The sequence below is a fragment of the Oncorhynchus clarkii genome, unplaced genomic scaffold (assembly GCF_045791955.1).
Source record: "Oncorhynchus clarkii lewisi isolate Uvic-CL-2024 unplaced genomic scaffold, UVic_Ocla_1.0 unplaced_contig_5678_pilon_pilon, whole genome shotgun sequence".
NCBI lineage: Eukaryota > Metazoa > Chordata > Actinopteri > Salmoniformes > Salmonidae > Oncorhynchus > Oncorhynchus clarkii.
The window spans coordinates 208,189-228,525 of record NW_027257978.1 but is presented as its reverse complement, the minus strand read 5'-3'; the positions used below and the strand labels follow the sequence as shown (position 1 = coordinate 228,525).

The 20,337-nt window shown below is 46.5% G+C and overlaps 1 protein-coding gene across 1 annotated transcript in view; it reads left to right on the top strand.

The window, feature by feature from the left end:
- Window positions 1-18,654, top strand: part of LOC139394380 (uncharacterized) — a 47,718-nt gene extending 29,064 nt beyond the window's left edge. Inside the window, exons 11-15 of the mRNA XM_071142434.1 lie at window positions 1,088-1,270; window positions 1,827-1,971; window positions 6,941-7,391; window positions 7,623-8,518; window positions 14,477-18,654. Of these exons, the coding sequence (XP_070998535.1) occupies window positions 1,088-1,270; window positions 1,827-1,971; window positions 6,941-7,391; window positions 7,623-8,518; window positions 14,477-18,135 (5,334 nt within the window). The 3' untranslated portion in view covers window positions 18,136-18,654. The remainder of the gene's footprint in view (window positions 1-1,087; window positions 1,271-1,826; window positions 1,972-6,940; window positions 7,392-7,622; window positions 8,519-14,476) is intronic.
- The last annotated feature ends 1,683 nt before the right edge of the window (window positions 18,655-20,337 follow it).

The following is a 20,337-nucleotide window of genomic DNA, read 5'->3' as shown; positions in this document are numbered from 1 at the left end:
CATTTATACGGAGACTTGATTACACACAGGTGGATTGTATTTATCATCATTAGTCATTTAGGTCAACATTGGATCATTCAGAGATCCTCACTGAACTTCTGGAGAGAGTTTGCTGCACTGAAAGTAAAGGGGCTGAATAATTTTGCACGCCCAATTTTTAAGTTTTTGATTTGTTAAAAAAGTTTGAAATATCCAATAAATGTCGTTCCACTTCATGATTGTGTCCCACTTGTTGTTGATTCTTCACAAAAAAATACAGTTTTATATCTTTATGTTTGAAGCCTGAAATGTGGCAAAAGGTCGCAAAGTTCAAGGGGGCCGAATACTTTCGCAAGGCACTGTATCTCTGTATCTCTACCATGATGGTAGTGGAGAGATGACCTCTGTCTAGTTATCTCTGTCTATATTATGATGGTAGAAGAGAGATGAGCTCTATCTATCTCTAGTTATCTCTGTCTATATCATGATGGTAGAAGAGAGATGAGCTCTATCTATCTCTAGTTATCTCTGTCTATATCATGATGGTAGAAGAGCGATGAGCTCTATCTATCTCTAGTTATCTCTATCTATCTCATGATGGTAGTCCCTCAGCACCACTGTGAAGGATTCTATTATCTCTCTATTTCTCTTTGTCAGTGCTTGCATGATGTATTCATCTCTATTGATATTTATCTCTATCAACGTATCCTGTCATGGTGTCTCTCTCTCTCTCTCTATTCATCTCTGTCTACTGACAGGATATGATGGGTTTCAGTGGGGATGACAGAGCTATTAATTATTCTATTTTGGCACCCCCTGGTGGTGTGGCCAGGGAGTGCCATGTATTCAGGCCAAAGTTACACCTTGAGTCGGGAAGTGCTGGTTGTAGGGGCGGGAATTAGGTGGCCCCAGAACCTGGATCTTCAGTACTCCCATGATGCACCTCCCTTATCCACAGATCTAGGTGAGAAAAACGCTCAACTTAATTCTCTCTCTGTCGCTCTCTCTGTCTCTCTGTCTCTGTCTCTCTCTCTCTCTCTCTCTCTCTCTCTCTCTCTCTCTCTCTCTCTCTCTCTCTCTCTCTCTCTCTCTCTCTTTCTCTCCATAGCTCCAAGACAGAGAGTCGATGGTGACCCTGTTGGTGGGGTCGCGGTACGGTATCAGTCAGGTGGTGAACCACAAACTGAGCATCATGACCACCCTCACAGAGTTCAGCAGTATCACACGCATAGAGCTGCTACCAGAGTCTGACCGCGTCAGTCTGGTCAAGATATATCTACAGGACATCAAGGTATGATACACAAACACAGACATGCATGCACGGACTAGCAGATACACACAGACACAGACACACGCTACAAAGCCAATTTCCCCAAAAGCTAGTTTTCTACTACTGAAAGCCGTGTTTTTATCACTGAAGCCTCGTCTTCTCTCCCCTCACCTGCTCTCCTCTACTCCCCTCCCCCTCTCCTCCTCTCTCTCTTCGCTTCTCCCTCCCTCCTCTCCTCCTCTCTTTCTTCCCCCTCCTCCTCTCCTCTCCTCCTCCTCCTCCCTCTCTCCTCCTCCTCTCCTCTCTTCTCCTCCTCCTCTCTTCTTCCTTGTTGCTCTCCTCCTCCTCTCTTCTTTCTTGTTCCTCTCCTCCTCCTCCTCCTCCCTCTCTCCTCCTCCTCTCCTCTCATCCTCCTCTCTTCTTCCTTGTTGCTCTCCTCCTCCTCTCTTCTTCCTTGTTCCTCTCCTCCTCCTCCTCTCTCCTCTCCTCCTCCCTCTCTCCTCTCCTCCTCCCTCTCTCCTCCTCCTCTCCTCTCCTCCTCCTCTCTTCTCCCTCCCTCCTCTCCTCCTCTCCCCAGCCGATCACCCTGTTGTTGGAGTCAATAGCAGCTAAGGAACTGTCCTGTCTGGTGGCAGGGTACTGTCGTGCCCTAGTGGACCCCAGCCTCATCATCTTCCCCTGGACACAGGACGGCAAGCAGCACCGCGTGTCTGCTGAGGAGGGTATAATACCACACACACACACACACACACACACACACACACACACACACACACACACACACACACACACACACACACACACACACACACAAGTCTCTGCTGAGGAAGGTGCGATACCACCCCACTACCAGGCTATTCACAACCCCACTACCAGGCTATTCACCACCCCACTACCAGGCTATTCACCACCCCACTACCAGGCTATTCACCACCCCACTACCAGGCTATTCACCACCCCACTACCAGGCTATTCACCACCCCACTACCAGGCTATTCACCACCCCACTACCAGGCTATTCACCACCCCACTACCAGGCTATTCACCACCCCACTACCAGGCTATTCACCACCCCACTACCAGGCTATTCACCACCCCACTACCAGGCTATTCACAACCCCACTACCAGGCTATTCACCACCCCACTACCAGGCTATTCACCACCCCACTACCAGGCTATTCACCACCCCACTACCAGGCTATTCACCACCCCACTACCAGGCTATTCACCACCCCACTACCAGGCTATTCACAACCCCACTACCAGGCTATTCACCACCCCACTACCAGGCTATTCACCACCCCACTACCAGGCTATTCACCACCCCACTGTGTCTGTGTGTCAGACAGTAGAACTAGGTTGTTTCTGTGTGTCAGACAGTAGAACTAGGTTGTATCTGTGTGTCAGATAGTAGATCTAGGTTGTGTCTGTGTGTCAGACAGTAGATCTAGGTTGTGTCTGTGTGTCAGACAGTAGAACTAGGTTGTATCTGTGTAATAGACCATAGAACTAGATTGTGTCTGTGTGTCAGACAGTAGATCTAGGTTGTGTCTGTGTGTCAGACAGTAGATCTAGGTTGTATCTGTGTGTCAGACAGTAGAACTAGGTTATATCTGTGTCAGACAGTAGAACTAGGTTATATCTGTGTGTCAGACAGTAGAACTAGATTGTGTCTGTGTGTCAGACAGTAGAACTAGGTTGTATCTGTGTCAGACAGTAGAACTAGGTTGTATCTGTTTAACAGACCGTAGATTTAGATTGTGTCTGTGTGTCAGACAGTAGAACTAGATTGTGTCTGTGTGTCAGACAGTAGAACTAGGTTGTGTCTGTGAGTTAGGCAGTAGAACTAGGTTGTATCTGTGTGTCAGACAGTAGAACTAGATTGTGTCTGTGTGTCAGACAGTAGATCTAGGTTGTTTCTGTGTGTCAGACAGTAGAACTAGGTTGTGTCTGTGTGTCAGACAGTAGAACTAGGTTGTTTCTGTGTGTCAGACAGTAGAACTAGGTTGTGTCTGTGTGTCAGACAGTAGATCTAGGTTGTGTCTGTGTGTCAGACAGTAGATCTAGGTTGTATCTGTGTGTCAGACAGTAGAAGTAGGTTGTGTCTGTGTGTCAGACAGTAGAACTAGGTTGTGTCTGTGTGTCAGACAGTAGAACTAGGTTGTATCTGTGTGTCAGACAGTAGAAGTAGGTTGTGTCTGTGTGTCAGACAGTAGAACTAGGTTGTGTCTGTGTGTCAGACAGTAGAACTAGGTTGTGTCTGTGTGTCAGACAGTAGATCTAGGTTGTATCTGTGTGTCAGACAGTAGAACTAGGTTATATCTGTGTCAGACAGTAGAACTAGGTTGTATCTGTGTGTCAGACAGTATAACTAGGTTATATCTGTGTGTCAGACAGTAGAACTAGGTTATATCTGTGTGTCAGACAGTAGAACTAGATTGTGTCTGTGTGTCAGACAGTAGAACTAGGTTGTATCTGTGTCAGACAGTAGAACTAGGTTGTATCTGTTTAACAGACCGTAGATTTAGATTGTGTCTGTGTGTCAGACAGTAGAACTAGATTGTGTCTGTGTGTCAGACAGTAGAACTAGGTTGTGTCTGTGTGTCAGACAGAAGAACTAGGTTGTGTCTGTGAGTCAGACATTAGAACTAGGTTGTTTCTGTGTGTCAGACAGTAGAACTAGGTTGTGTCTGTGTGTCAGACAGTAGAACTAGGTTGTATCTGTTTAACAGACTGTAGATTTAGATTGTGTCTGTGTGTCAGACAGTAGAACTAGATTGTGTCTGTGTGTCAGACAGTAGAACTAGGTTGTGTCTGTGTGTTAGTCAGTAGAACTAGGTTGTATCTGTGTGTCAGACAGTAGAACTAGGTTGTGTCTGTGTGTCAGACAGTAGAACTAGGTTATTTCTGTGTGTCAGACAGTAGAACTAGGTTGTGTCTGTGTGTCAGACAGTAGATCTAGGTTGTGTCTGTGTGTCAGACAGTAGATCTAGGTTGTATCTGTGTGTCAGACAGTAGAAGTAGGTTGTGTCTGTGTGTCAGACAGTAGAACTAGGTTGTGTCTGTGTGTCAGACAGTAGAACTAGGTTGTATCTGTGTGTCAGACAGTAGAAGTAGGTTGTGTCTGTGTGTCAGACAGTAGAACTAGGTTGTGTCTGTGTGTCAGACAGTAGAACTAGGTTGTATCTGTGTCAGACAGTAGAACTAGATTGTGTCTGTGTGTCAGACAGTAGAACTAGGTTGTATCTGTGTCAGACAGTAGAACTAGGTTGTATCTGTGTAACAGACCGTAGAACTAGATTGTGTCTGTGTGTCAGACAGTAGAAGTAGGTTGTATCTGTTTAACAGACCGTAGATTTAGATTGTGTCTGTGTGTCAGACAGTAGAACTAGATTGTGTCTGTGTGTCAGACAGTAGAACTAGGTTGTGTCTGTGTGTTAGTCAGTAGAACTAGGTTGTATCTGTGTGTCAGACAGTAGAACTAGGTTGTGTCTGTGTGTCAGACAGTAGAACTAGGTTATTTCTGTGTGTCAGACAGTAGAACTAGGTTGTGTCTGTGTGTCAGACAGTAGATCTAGGTTGTGTCTGTGTGTCAGACAGTAGATCTAGGTTGTATCTGTGTGTCAGACAGTAGAAGTAGGTTGTGTCTGTGTGTCAGACAGTAGAACTAGGTTGTGTCTGTGTGTCAGACAGTAGAACTAGGTTGTATCTGTGTGTCAGACAGTAGAAGTAGGTTGTGTCTGTGTGTCAGACAGTAGAACTAGGTTGTGTCTGTGTGTCAGACAGTAGAACTAGGTTGTATCTGTGTCAGACAGTAGAACTAGATTGTGTCTGTGTGTCAGACAGTAGAACTAGGTTGTATCTGTGTCAGACAGTAGAACTAGGTTGTATCTGTGTAACAGACCGTAGAACTAGATTGTGTCTGTGTGTCAGACAGTAGAAGTAGGTTGTTTCTGTGTGTCAGACAGTAGAACTAGGTTGGTTCTGTGTGTCAGACAGTAGAACTAGGTTGTATCTGTGTAACAGACCGTAGAACTAGATTGTGTCTGTGTGTCAGACAGTAGAACTAGGTTGTATCTGTGTCAGACAGTAGAACTAGGTTATATCTGTGTCAGACAGTAGAACTAGATTGTGTCTGTGTGTCAGACAGTAGATCTAGGTTGTTTCTGTGTGTCACACAGTAGAACTAGGTTGTGTCTGTGTGTCAGACAGTAGAACTAGGTGTGTCTGTGTGTCAGACATTAGAACTAGGTCGTTTCTGTGTGTCAGACAGTAGAACTAGGTCGTGTCTGTGTGTTAGGCAGTAGAACTAGGTTGTGTCTGTGTGTCAGACAGTAGAACTAGGTGTGTCTGTGTGTCAGACATTAGAACTAGTTCGTTTCTGTGTGTCAGACAGTAGAACTAGGTTGTGTCTGTGTGTTAGGCAGTAGAACTAGGTGTGTCTGTGTGTCAGACATTAGAACTAGGTCGTTTCTGTGTGTCAGACAGTAGAACTAGGTCGTGTCTGTGTGTTAGGCAGTAGAACTAGGTTGTGTCTGTGTGTCAGACAGTAGAACTAGGTGTGTCTGTGTGTCAGACATTAGAACTAGTTCGTTTCTGTGTGTCAGACAGTAGAACTAGGTTGTGTCTGTGTGTTAGGCAGTAGAACTAGGTGTGTCTGTGTGTCAGACATTAGAACTAGGTCGTTTCTGTGTGTCAGACAGTAGAACTAGGTCGTGTCTGTGTGTTAGGCAGTAGAACTAGGTTGTGTCTGTGTGTCAGACAGTAGAACTAGGTGTGTCTGTGTGTCAGACATTAGAACTAGGTCGTTTCTGTGTGTCAGACATTAGAACTAGGTCGTGTCTGTGTGTCAGACAGTAGAACTAGGTTGTGTCTGTGTGTCAGACAGTAGAACTAGGTCATGTCTGTGTGTCAGACAGTAGAACTAGGTCATGTCTGTGTGTCAGACAGTAGAACTAGGTCATGTCTGTGTGTCAGACAGTAGAACTAGGTCATGTCTGTGTGTCAGACATTGGAACTAGGTCATGTCTGTGTGTCAGACAGTAGAACTAGGTCATGTCTGTGTGTCAGACATTAGAACTAGGTCATGTCTGTGTGTCAGACAGTAGAACTAGGTCATGTCTGTGTGTCAGACAGTAGAACTTGGTTGTGTCTGTGTGTCAGACAGTAGAACTAGGTCATGTCTGTGTGTCAGACAGTAGAACTAGGTTGTGTCTGTGTGTCAGACAGTAGAACTAGGTTGTATCTGTGTGTCAGACAGTAGAACTAGGTTGTGTCTGTGTGTCAGACAGTAGAACTAGGTCATGTCTGTGTGTCAGACAGTAGAACTAGGTCATGTCTGTGTGTCAGACAGTAGAACTAGGTTGTGTCTGTGTGTCAGACAGTAGAACTAGGTTGTATCTGTGTGTCAGACAGTAGAACTAGGTTGTGTCTGTGTGTTAGGCAGTAGAACTAGGTTGTTTCATGAAAATGAAGTTGTGGAAGTGTTTTTTCATGATGTTATGTGTTCCAGGTTTCATGTTGTCATGGTGTGTGTGTGTCTATAGGTTATGTGTTCCAGGTTTCATGTTGTCATGGTGTGTGTGTGTCTACAGGTTATTTGTTCCAGGTTTCATGTTGTCATGGTGTGTGTGTGTCTATAGGTTATGTGTTCCAGGTTTCATGTTGTCGTGGTGTGTGTTTGTCTATAGGTTATGTGTCGCGGGGTGGCAGTGACTCGGACGATTCCTCCGACATGGATATGGACACTCTCATCTCCCTTGTATCCCATAACAACAAGCGAACCACATCAGACCCGGTCGGTCTACGCCGGATTATGGAGGAGAGGAAAGAGGAGAGGAAAGAGAGGAAGGAGAGAGAGGAGAGGAAAAAGAATGAGAAGGGAGAAGGAGAACAAGAGAAAAATATGAAATACGGAACTATGTCTCCACTGAGAAAAAACAGAAAGAAGGAGAGAATTGAGGAGAAGGTGGGGGGAGTTGGGGACCAGAGAGAGAAAGACACAAACGCAGGAGGAGAGGTGAACTCTGGGAAACAACGAGGAGCAGAGAACGGAGGAATGCAGAAAGACGACAGAGAAAGAGAGGATGAGAGCACAAAGAAGGAAAGAGAAGGAAAGAAGAGGAAAGCAGAGGAGGAGAGAGGAGGAGGGGAGAGGAAAAGAGAGGAGGAGAGAGGAGGACGGGAGAGGAAAGGAGAGGAGGAGAGAAGAGGAGGGGAGAGGAAAGGAGAGGAGGAGAGAAGAGGAGGGGAGAGGAAAGGAGAGGAGGAGAGGGAAGGAGGGGAGGTTCGGGAAGCTATGACAGAAGAGCACCGGTCCGTATCAGAGGAGGCGTCAGACTCGTGTCGTACTGATTCTCGTTTCATGACCAGCATCTCCAGTGACTCCCTGGATGCTCTGGAGGAAGATGACCTGATCGCCTGCTCTTCCTCCCTCCCTCACCCTCACCCTCCCTTCCGCCTCACAGTGGAGCCCCCTCATCCCCAGCCTCACCCACGAGAGGGTGCATCCTCACCCCAAGGAGGGGCAGGAGAGTGGAGAGGAGAAGGAGGTGGAGGGGGGTCAGGAGATAGGAGAGGTGTAGGAGGAGAGTGGAGAGGAGGTGTAGGAGGAGAGTGTAGAGGAGGGGTAGAAGGAGAGTGGAGAGGAGGGGGAGGAGAGTGCAGAGGAGGGGGAGGAGAGTGCAGAGGAGGGGGAAGAGGGAGGAGATCGGGCAACGGAGCTTGGGTCAACTCTCACCATTCTCCCATGACCCCTGACTCTATGAACTCTGAACCTGTGACCCCCGTTGTTGACCCCTCTGAGAACCTGAACTACGCTGAGCTCTCTCTCATGCTGGAGTACCTCCCCAGTCCTCCGGAGGCGAGTGACGATGAGGATGAGGAGGAGAAGAGGGAAGAGAGGAGGAGGAGTAATGAAGGAACTGGACAGGAGGTATTTTCTGTATCCGGATGTCCCCGTTCCTCCTCCTCCTCACTTATGGACTGTGTGTTTACCTTCGAGCAGAGCGACGCGAGGCATTACTACAATATCTGCCCTAATGTTACCCCCGACAGCACCCGCAGCCTCACCCACCCTCACCATGAGACTGAGGAAGAGGAAGGTGGTGGTGAGGAGGAAGAGCAGGGGGGGCTCCTAACCTTGGAGCCCGTGCCCATCCTCCAGCCGCCTCCAGGGTTCGGAGACAGCAGTTCTGATGAGGAATTCTTTGATGCGAGGGATCGGATCGCCTCGCCTGAAGACCCAACATCAGGGACTGTGTCCAGAGGTGTGTCAGGGTTGTTACTGTACTGTAAGGTGTAATAGTTAGTTCCCTCTTAGATGTCAGGGTTGTTACTGTACTGTAAGGTGTAATAGTTAGTTCCCTCAGATGTCAGGGTTGTTACTGTACTGTAAGGTGTAATAGTTAGTTCCCTCTTTGATGTCAGGGTTGTTACTGTACTGTAAGGTGTAATAGTTAGTTCCCTCAGATGTCAGGGTTGTTACTGTACTGTAAGGTGTAATAGTTAGTTCCCTCTTAGATGTCAGGGTTGTTACTGTACTGTAAGGTGTAATAGTTAGTTCCCTCTTAGATGTCAGGGTTGTTACTGTACTGTAAGGTGTAATAGTTAGTTCCCTCTTTGATGTCAGGGTTGTTACTGTACTGTAAGGCGTAATAGTTAGTTCCCTCTTTGATGTCAGGGTTGTTACTGTACTGTAAGGTGTAATAGTTAGTTCCCTCAGATGTCAGGGTTGTTACTGTACTGTAAGGTGTAATAGTTAGTTCCCTCAGATGTCAGGGTTGTTACTGTACCGTAAGGTGTAATAGTTAGTTCCCTCTTAGATGTCAGGGTTGTTACTGTACTGTAAGGTGTAATAGTTAGTTCCCTCAGATGTCAGGGTTGTTACTGTACTGTAAGGTGTAATAGTTAGTTCCCTCAGATGTCAGGGTTGTTACTGTACTGTAAGGTGTAATAGTTAGTTCCCTCAGGTGTCAGGGTTGTTACTGTACTGTAAGGTGTAATAGTTAGTTCCCTCTTAGATGTCAGGGTTGTTACTGTACTGTAAGGTGTAATAGTTAGTTCCCTCAGGTGTCAGGGTTGTTACTGTCCTGTAAGGTGTACTAGTTAGTTGCCTCAGATGTCAGGGTTGTTACTGTACTGTAAGGTGTAATAGTTAGTTCCCTCTTAGATGTCAGGGTTGTTACTGTCCTGTAAGGTGTAATAGTTAGTTCCCTCTTTGATGTCAGGGTTGTTACTGTCCTGTAAGGTGTAATAGTTAGTTCCCTCTTAGATGTCAGGGTTGTTACTGTCCTGTAAGGTGTAATAGTTAGTTCCCTCAGATGTCAGGGTTGTTACTGTACTGTAAGGTGTAATAGTTAGTTCCCTCTTAGATGTCAGGGTTGTTACTGTACTGTAAGGTGTAAAAGTTAGTTCCCTCTCAGATGTCAGGGTTGTTACTGTACTGTAAGGTGTAATAGTTAGTTCCCTCTTTGATGTCAGGGTTGTTACTGTACTGTAAGGTGTAATAGTTAGTTCCCTCTTTGATGTCAGGGTTGTTACTGTACTGTAAGGTGTAATAGTTAGTTCCCTCAGATGTCAGGGTTGTTACTGTACTGTAAGGTGTAATAGTTAGTTCCCTCAGATGTCAGGGTTGTTACTGTACTGTAAGGTGTAGTAGTTAGTTCCCTCTTAGATGTCAGGGTTGTTACTGTCCTGTAAGGTGTAATAGTTAGTTCCCTCTTTGATGTCAGGGTTGTTACTGTACTGTAAGGTGTAATAGTTAGTTCCCCCAGATGTCAGGGTTGTTACTGTACTGTAAGGTGTAATAGTTAGTTCCCTCTTAGATGTCAGGGTTGTTACTGTCCTGTAAGGTGTACTAGTTAGTTGCCTCAGATGTCAGGGTTGTTACTGTACTGTAAGGTGTAATAGTTAGTTCCCTCTTAGATGTCAGGGTTGTTACTGTACTGTAAGGTGTAATAGTTAGTTCCCTCAGATGTCAGGGTTGTTACTGTACTGTAAGGTGTAATAGTTAGTTCCCTCTTTGATGTCAGGGTTGTTACTGTACTGTAAGGTGTAATAGTTAGTTCCCTCTTTGATGTCAGGGTTGTTACTGTACTGTAAGGTGTAATAGTTAGTTCCCTCTTAGATGTCAGGGTTGTTACTGTCCTGTAAGGTGTAATAGTTAGTTCCCTCAGATGTCAGGGTTGTTACTGTACTGTAAGGTGTAATAGTTAGTTCCCTCTTAGATGTCAGGGTTGTTACTGTACTGTAAGGTGTAATAGTTAGTTCCCTCTTAGATGTCAGGGTTGTTACTGTACTGTAAGGTGTAGTAGTTAGTTCCCTCAGATGTCAGGGTTGTTACTGTCCTGTAAGGTGTAATAGTTAGTTCCCTCAGATGTCAGGGTTGTTACTGTACTGTAAGGTGTAATAGTTAGTTCCCTCTTTGATGTCAGGGTTGTTACTGTACTGTAAGGTGTAATAGTTAGTTCCCTCTTAGATGTCAGGGTTGTTACTGTCCTGTAAGGTGTAATAGTTAGTTCCCTCAGATGTCAGGGTTGTTACTGTACTGTAAGGTGTAATAGTTAGTTCCCTCAGATGTCAGGGTTGTTACTGTACTGTAAGGTGTAATAGTTAGTTCCCTCAGATGTCAGGGTTGTTACTGTACTGTAAGGTGTAACAGTTAGTTCCCTCAGGTGTCAGGGTTGTTACTGTCCTGTAAGGTGTAATAGTTAGTTCCCTCAGGTGTCAGGGTTGTTACTGTACTGTAAGGTGTAATAGTTAGTTCCCTCAGATGTCAGGGTTGTTACTGTACTGTAAGGTGTAATAGTTAGTTCCCTCTTTGATGTCAGGGTTGTTACTGTACTGTAAGGTGTAATAGTTAGTTCCCTCAGATGTCAGGGTTGTTACTGTACTGTAAGGTGTAATAGTTAGTTCCCTCTTAGATGTCAGGGTTGTTACTGTACTGTAAGGTGTAATAGTTAGTTCCCTCTTAGATGTCAGGGTTGTTACTGTACTGTAAGGCGTAATAGTTAGTTCCCTCTTTGATGTCAGGGTTGTTACTGTACTGTAAGGCGTAATAGTTAGTTCCCTCTTTGATGTCAGGGTTGTTACTGTACTGTAAGGTGTAATAGTTAGTTCCCTCAGATGTCAGGGTTGTTACTGTACTGTAAGGTGTAATAGTTAGTTCCCTCAGATGTCAGGGTTGTTACTGTACCGTAAGGTGTAATAGTTAGTTCCCTCTTAGATGTCAGGGTTGTTACTGTACTGTAAGGTGTAATAGTTAGTTCCCTCAGATGTCAGGGTTGTTACTGTACTGTAAGGTGTAATAGTTAGTTCCCTCAGATGTCAGGGTTGTTACTGTACTGTAAGGTGTAATAGTTAGTTCCCTCAGGTGTCAGGGTTGTTACTGTACTGTAAGGTGTAATAGTTAGTTCCCTCTTAGATGTCAGGGTTGTTACTGTACTGTAAGGTGTAATAGTTAGTTCCCTCAGGTGTCAGGGTTGTTACTGTCCTGTAAGGTGTACTAGTTAGTTGCCTCAGATGTCAGGGTTGTTACTGTACTGTAAGATGTAATAGTTAGTTCCCTCTTAGATGTCAGGGTTGTTACTGTCCTGTAAGGTGTAATAGTTAGTTCCCTCTTTGATGTCAGGGTTGTTACTGTCCTGTAAGGTGTAATAGTTAGTTCCCTCTTAGATGTCAGGGTTGTTACTGTCCTGTAAGGTGTAATAGTTAGTTCCCTCAGATGTCAGGGTTGTTACTGTACTGTAAGGTGTAATAGTTAGTTCCCTCTTAGATGTCAGGGTTGTTACTGTACTGTAAGGTGTAATAGTTAGTTCCCTCTTAGATGTCAGGGTTGTTACTGTACTGTAAGGTGTAATAGTTAGTTCCCTCTTTGATGTCAGGGTTGTTACTGTACTGTAAGGTGTAATAGTTAGTTCCCTCTTTGATGTCAGGGTTGTTACTGTACTGTAAGGTGCAATAGTTAGTTCCCTCAGATGTCAGGGTTGTTACTGTACTGTAAGGTGTAATAGTTAGTTCCCTCAGATGTCAGGGTTGTTACTGTCCTGTAAGGTGTACTAGTTAGTTGCCTCAGATGTCAGGGTTGTTACTGTACTGTAAGGTGTAATAGTTAGTTCCCTCTTAGATGTCAGGGTTGTTACTGTACTGTAAGGTGTAATAGTTAGTTCCCTCAGATGTCAGGGTTGTTACTGTACTGTAAGGTGTAATAGTTAGTTCCCTCTTTGATGTCAGGGTTGTTACTGTACTGTAAGGTGTAATAGTTAGTTCCCTCTTTGATGTCAGGGTTGTTACTGTACTGTAAGGTGTAATAGTTAGTTCCCTCTTAGATGTCAGGGTTGTTACTGTCCTGTAAGGTGTAATAGTTAGTTCCCTCAGATGTCAGGGTTGTTACTGTACTGTAAGGTGTAATAGTTAGTTCCCTCTTAGATGTCAGGGTTGTTACTGTACTGTAAGGTGTAATAGTTAGTTCCCTCTTAGATGTCAGGGTTGTTACTGTACTGTAAGGTGTAGTAGTTAGTTCCCTCAGATGTCAGGGTTGTTACTGTCCTGTAAGGTGTAATAGTTAGTTCCCTCAGATGTCAGGGTTGTTACTGTACTGTAAGGTGTAATAGTTAGTTCCCTCTTTGATGTCAGGGTTGTTACTGTACTGTAAGGTGTAATAGTTAGTTCCCTCTTAGATGTCAGGGTTGTTACTGTCCTGTAAGGTGTAATAGTTAGTTCCCTCAGATGTCAGGGTTGTTACTGTACTGTAAGGTGTAATAGTTAGTTCCCTCAGATGTCAGGGTTGTTACTGTACTGTAAGGTGTAATAGTTAGTTCCCTCAGATGTCAGGGTTGTTACTGTACTGTAAGGTGTAATAGTTAGTTCCCTCAGGTGTCAGGGTTGTTACTGTCCTGTAAGGTGTAATAGTTAGTTCCCTCTTAGATGTCAGGGTTGTTACTGTACTGTAAGGTGTAATAGTTAGTTCCCTCAGATGTCAGGGTTGTTACTGTACTGTAAGGTGTAATAGTTAGTTCCCTCTTTGATGTCAGGGTTGTTACTGTACTGTAAGGTGTAATAGTTAGTTCCCTCTTTGATGTCAGGGTTGTTACTGTACTGTAAGGTGTAATAGTTAGTTCCCTCTTAGATGTCAGGGTTGTTACTGTCCTGTAAGGTGTAATAGTTAGTTCCCTCAGATGTCAGGGTTGTTACTGTACTGTAAGGTGTAATAGTTAGTTCCCTCTTAGATGTCAGGGTTGTTACTGTACTGTAAGGTGTAATAGTTAGTTCCCTCTTAGATGTCAGGGTTGTTACTGTCCTGTAAGGTGTAATAGTTAGTTCCCTCAGATGTCAGGGTTGTTACTGTACTGTAAGGTGTAATAGTTAGTTCCCTCAGATGTCAGGGTTGTTACTGTACTGTAAGGTGTAATAGTTAGTTCCCTCTTAGATGTCAGGGTTGTTACTGTCCTGTAAGGTGTAATAGTTAGTTCCCTCAGATGTCAGGGTTGTTACTGTCCTGTAAGGTGTAATAGTTAGTTCCCTCAGATGTCAGGGTTGTTACTGTACTGTAAGGTGTAATAGTTAGTTCCCTCTTTGATGTCAGGGTTGTTACTGTACTGTAAGGTGTAATAGTTAGTTCCCTCTTAGATGTCAGGGTTGTTACTGTCCTGTAAGGTGTAATAGTTAGTTCCCTCAGATGTCAGGGTTGTTACTGTACTGTAAGGTGTAATAGTTAGTTCCCTCAGATGTCAGGGTTGTTACTGTACTGTAAGGTGTAATAGTTAGTTCCCTCAGATGTCAGGGTTGTTACTGTACTGTAAGGTGTAATAGTTAGTTCCCTCAGGTGTCAGGGTTGTTACTGTCCTGTAAGGTGTAATAGTTAGTTCCCTCTTAGATGTCAGGGTTGTTACTGTACTGTAAGGTGTAATAGTTAGTTCCCTCTTGGATGTCCAGAGGTTGGTGGGGTTTTGCACTTTATTGCACTAGGATCGATATGGTGTTAACAACTTAACAGCTTTAGTTTTTAAGTGTTTACTTGAAGAACTGAAACTGGTCATATTACATAAACTGTGAGAAGCACAGTGCGTATTCTCCAGTTAATTGGTGATGTATAAAGAGAGATTAATGAGATTAAATGAAATGTTCTAATTCCTGATGATCTGAAGTGAATACATACCTGGGAAGCATTTAATTATGTAAGGTTTGTTCTGATTTCTTTCGCCACATAAAGTTGTCATTTTTTTCAGATTTTTCAGCCGAGATGACGAGTGGAATGACGCAGCAAACTGTGAGCCTGAGTGACATCAGAATCAGCCTGGCTGAAGGAACGAGGCATGAAAGAGAGGAGGAGGGTAGAGAGGGCGAGACCAGCGAAGGAGGAGGAGGGAGAGACATGTGCTCCAGGCTCTCTAGGAAAAGATCGAAGAAACGGCGTTCCTTCATGCAGACCGACTTCACCTCAACAGTCTCCTACCCTGGACCGGATGAAAACCAGGAGCGGAACAGGAACCCAGATCACGTTCCTGATCAGTATCGGGACCGGGCACAGAACCGGAGAGAGAGCTCAGACGAAAGCCAGCAGCTGAGTCTGGACCCAGAACCATCTGAGCAGAGCCAGAACCCATGTCCTACTGTCTCCTCTCTGAGCCACGCCGAGGGTGAGGCATCCCAGCTCGAGTCCAAGCCTATCCTCGCCAAGCCCAGTCCAGAGGGGTCCCATCGGGGACCTGGAGAGCCATGTGTGCTTGGTAACCCAAAGGGAAATCCACGGGCGCCTGATAACCCGAAGGGTGACCTCCATAGGAGCTCCAGGAACAGGCGGCAGTCCATGGAGACGGAGCCCGACATGATGGAGTCCAAATCGGTCACGGCCCTGGTGACGGCAGCCTCCCTCTCCATCACGGCTGTCCGCTGTAGAGTAGAACCAGACGGCAAGGAGAGCCCTGATCGGAGAGGAGACGGGGAGGAGGTGGAGGGAGAGATGGAGGAAGAGGAGGGGGGTGGAGAAGCAGGGGCAGGACCATTCACATGTCACATGTTTCTAACTGAGATTAAGGAGGAGGAGGGGCAGAGGGGGGAGGAAACAGGGGAGGAGGGGGAGAGCGACAGAGAGGAGAGACAGCCCTCGCTCATTTCTGAAGGACCACCCTCTGTTAGGGGGTCCCAATTTAGTAGACGACCTCTGTGTCTCACGAAAGACGAGGATCAGGAAGCCTCTTTCGTACCCCAAATAAGTATCTCCCATCCAGGTGTGTATGGGAGGGACACAGGGGGTGAACAAGGCGTGGCTGGTGGTGAGGAGAGCGTGACTCCCCTTTCTGCTCCTCCTCCCCCCACCTCTCCACTGCCACCATTCCCAGCCCCCTCCATCCCCCACACAGAGAGAGGAGAGAGGGATAGCAAGGATGGGAATGTTTGGTCTCAACCCAAACTTTTCACACTCTCAGACAGAGAGAAGGACATTAGCTACTTGACTCAAGTCCATAGAAAACTCGCTATCAGTCACCAAGACCTGACAAGCCAAAGGAAAGCAGAAATTGACAATGATGAAGCTATAGATAGCACTAATTCTGTTACTGATAACACTGATGTTGCTACGGCTAACATTGCAGCTACAGGCAACATTAATTCTGTCATGGCTAACACTGAGACTACAGTTGACTCTGATTTAGCCATTGCTAATCACAAAGATACAAACAGCATCAAATCTGTTCCAGCTAACACTATAGCGTATGCCGATTTTGCTATGACTAACAATGAAGCTAATGCTATAATTAATTCCCTTACAACTAGCAATGATTCTACAAGTAATGCTAACTTAGCTATGACTAATGCTAATTCAGCTAATGCCAACTCAGCTATGGCTAACATTCCCAAAGAGTCTCCCATATCACCTACAACAGGCTTCCTCCTCCGGCCTTGCTCACCGGGCATCATCGGGCAAAGCCTCTCGGCCTCCACATTACGGGGGAAGATCCAGAGCCTGCCCCTCTATTTATCTCGCTCCCAGGAAACCCTCACCCTCTCTGGGGTGGGAAGCCCCAACAGGAGCCCCTCTCCGGAGACCACCAGCAACAAGACTGAGGTAATGGTCACCACCGAAACCACCAAGTACGACGATGTCACAAAGGTGGCAACAGGGGAGGATTTGAAAGATTCCGGGGTGGCGTTGGTAGAATCGGATGATTCTGAGGTTACGCTGACAGAATCGGAGGTTGGCGAGGTTGTTGTGGAGACGGCCGGGGCGGAAATCACGAGGTTGACGGTTTCAGAGGTCAAGGAGGTGATCGAGAAGGTTGTGATGGTCTACGGATCCTCCCTTCCTCCCCCTTTAGCACCCATCTCTCTAGAGTCCAAACCAGATCCCAAAATGGTTGTCAAGTTGCCTACCTGTCCCATTGCTACAGTGGAAACTGCCCCTCCTATGGCTCCAGCACCTATCTGTCTGGAGCCCAAACCAGTCCCTGAACTACTCTCCCCAGGCTCCACTATCCACAAAATGGCCGCCCCATTACCTTCCTGTCCTTCCTTTCCCGTGCCCATACGCGTAGAGCCCAAACCAGACCATGAACCACTATCCATACGCTCCAAAATGGCCGCCTTGTCGTCTTCTTATCCCCCTGCTTTAGTGGTAACCACAGAGAGTCTGAATTCCTCTTCTTCTAATCCTCACCCCATCAGAGTAGAACCCAAGCCAGAGCCTTGCCCTGAACCCCATTCAGGCCCCAAAATGTCTGCTCCGTTGTCTTCCTGCCCCTCTGCTTTAGTGGTGACCACACAGAGTCTGAACGGACCGGGGCTCAGCTTCCCTGGTTCTAACATGAGAGGACAGCCATTTGGGAGCAACAGCTTCTGTAGACCCCCAGGTGAGGAGGCAGGCCTGCTGAACACTCTGACTACAGGGTGTGGGGTCTTCACCTCCACCTGTGAGACCCAGCCCAACCAGGCCCACATGGAATCCTATTCGCAGGCAAAGCCTGACTTTGGGTGTAGCTCGGTGCTGGCGTCAGGGTGCGAGACGGTCCTGGATGGGGTGCAGACGCCCCTGGAGGCATGCAGGTGTCCACCACCGCTGGTGTATACCAACTGTTTCAGCGGGGGTGACAGCTTCGACGATGAGTTGACAGTTTACGAGTTCTCCTGCCGGACAAGTTCTCCTCCCGCCTCCCAACCCTCTTCCTCTGCGCTGGCCCTCCCTCTCACGACCTCTCCTCCTCTCTCCTCTTTCCTCTCCTCCTCCCCTCCCTCCTCCCTCCTCTCTCCCTCCTTCCCTCGCTCCGTCCTGCCCCCATCCTCCTCCATGGAGCTCTCACCACTCCTCTCCCCGCTCCTTTCCCCGTCCAACTGCTTCTTGTCCCAGTCAAGTCTCCATGATGATATCAGCCGACTACGCCACCGCCGCTTCCCACCGCCCCCCGCAGGGTTCCAGACCATCCGGAGCGACGTGGACGAGCTTCTCACCCTCCTGCAGGGGGGGAGGATGGGGAGCAGAGGGGGGAGGCACCCCAGGGAGACCTGCGCCACCCACTTCTCAGAGAACAAGCGTCTTCTCCACGGGGAGGCCCGGAGGCTGATGGCTGGCTGTCAGAAGGTGGTCCGGGTGGGGCAGACTCCAGACGAGATGCTCTTCTCCCTCTCCGACAGCTTCAGGACCCTGGTGGGCATGGCCGGCATGTGCCTATGGTTCTCTGGGTGCGACCGGTGCGACCGGAGGAATGCCGAGGCACTGGCGGGGCTGGCGGACGTGGCCAGAACGTACCGGGAGTTTGTGCTGGCGGCGGAGAGGGCGAGCGGGAGGCGGAGCTGTCATGACCTCAGTACCAAGCTCCTTGCCAAGCAGTGTACCGCCCTCACTGCTTCTGTCTTCTGCCTCACACAGCTGTTCCGCACACTCACCGCGCTCTGAACTGAACCAACGATCTCTGACCCCTATAACAACATGTCGGTTGACCTTTCAATTCTGACCTCTAGACCCACTACACAGGGTTGCCAGCCAATCACTCAGTCACCAGGCTGAGTGGGGAATGAATGTGTGAACTGCAACAGGTCCATGTAGCGACAAAAAAAAAAAAAGTAGAAGCACAATTGAAAGGAGAGAGAGATGAGACAAGACGGGATGAAACAAGACGGTTCTAGTGTCCTGTGACATCATGGAGAGCCTCTGTGGCATCATAAATAAGGAACCTCTATGACATCACAAAGTGCCTGTGTGACATCACAGAGAACATGTGACACGCTGGAAGACATAAAAGTGATGTCATAACAGGTCCCAAATGACTGTTCAGCTTTTTTAACCGTAACCTACAGTACACTGTGCTGAAACCACACGAGGGACAAACTGGACATACGTAGCATCATCACCACACTGCAAGAAGCCTCACGCAATGACAATCTCCGGACTCAAAGCCAACCTGCTTTAATAGAGTATTTAAGTAACTATTATATTTGAATGTCAATTATTTATTTGTTTTCATTCATTATTTATTTATTTTCATTCATTATTATTTGTTTTGATGTATTATTTATTTGTTTTCATTCATTATTTATTTATTTTCATTCATTATTATTTGTTTTGATGTATTATTTATTTGTGATGTTATCACTTTGATTATTGATTCTGTACGGTATTGGTGTGGGGTGTGAGAAAGAGGAATGTGGAGGGGTGTGTTTACAGAAAAGAGGATCTATGTATCTACACACACACTCCAGAGTTGGCTGAAAGGTACAGGCATGTTGATTGTGTTATTATTTGGCTGATCAGTCAGTGGAAGGTTTGATTTGATACTTCTAATACTTTTAATACAGATTTCTGACAACTACAGATACTCTGTCTCTCTCTCTCTCTTCCTGTCTGTCTCTCTCTCTGTCTCTGTCTCTCTCTCTCTCTCTCTCTCTCTCTCGCTCTCTCTCTCTCTCTCTCCCTCTGTATCCCTCTGCTCTCTCTTCATCTGTCTGTCTGTCTGTCTCTCTGTCTCTATCCCTCTGTCTCTCTCTCCCTCTGTCTCTCTCCCTCTCTGTCTCTCCCTCTGTCTCTCTCTCTGTCTCTCTCTTTGTCTTTCTCTCTCCCTCCACTCGATCTCCCTCCCTCCCCCCTCTCTCTTTCTCTCTGTCTCTCTCTCTCCCCATCTCTGAAAACGTGACAGGCGGTATGGTCACATGACCAACCCTCAGGTGAAGGGGCGGGGCTCTGAATGTCAACCGTTTACAAAACCAAAAAAAGGAGGGAAATTATATCCCAAATGGCCTTCTCCCTCTATAGTGCACTACAAGGGCTTATAGGGCTCGGGTCAAAAGTAGTGCACTATGCAGGGAATAGTGCCCTTAGAGTTGTACTATCTAGACCGTATAAAGGTTCATCACTGTGTATGATATTTTATAAACCTAGTAGCTGAATGCTGATGTCTGCGTATTACTGTTTTAAATGGCGGAGTTGGGGGGGGGAGTGTACACTTTGGGGGAAGCGTAGAGAAATCGCACACAAACCTAACGTTATGTGGTTGTAAAAAAAATAGTGTCCATTTATATTTACAGGATGTGTCCCAATGGAAGCCTATTCCCAGTATAGGGCACTACTTTCGATTGTTCGCTATAGAGCCCTATGGTCCCTGGTCAAAAGTAGTGGACTACAGCCCTATGGTCCCTGGTCAAAAGTAGTGGACTACAGCCCAATGATCCCTGGTCAACAGTAGTGGACTACAGCCCAATGATCCCTGGTCAAAAGTAGTGGACTACAGCCCAATGATCGCTGGTCAAATGTAGTGGACTACAGCCCAATGATCCCTGGTCAAAAGTAGTGGACTACAGCCCAATGATCGCTGGTCAAATGTAGTGGACTACAGCCCTATGGTCCCTGGTCAAAAGTAGTGGACTACAGCCCTATGGTCCCTGGTCAAAAGTAGTGGACTACAGCCCTATGATCCCTGGTCAAAAGTAGTGGACTACAGCCCTATGGTCCCTGGTCAAAAGTAGTGGACTACAGCCCTATGATCCCTGGTCAAAAGTAGTGGACTACAGCCCTATGGTCCCTGGTCAAAAGTAGTGGACTACAGCCCTATGGTCCCTGGTCAACAGTAGTGGACTACAGCCCAATGGTCCCTGGTCAAATATA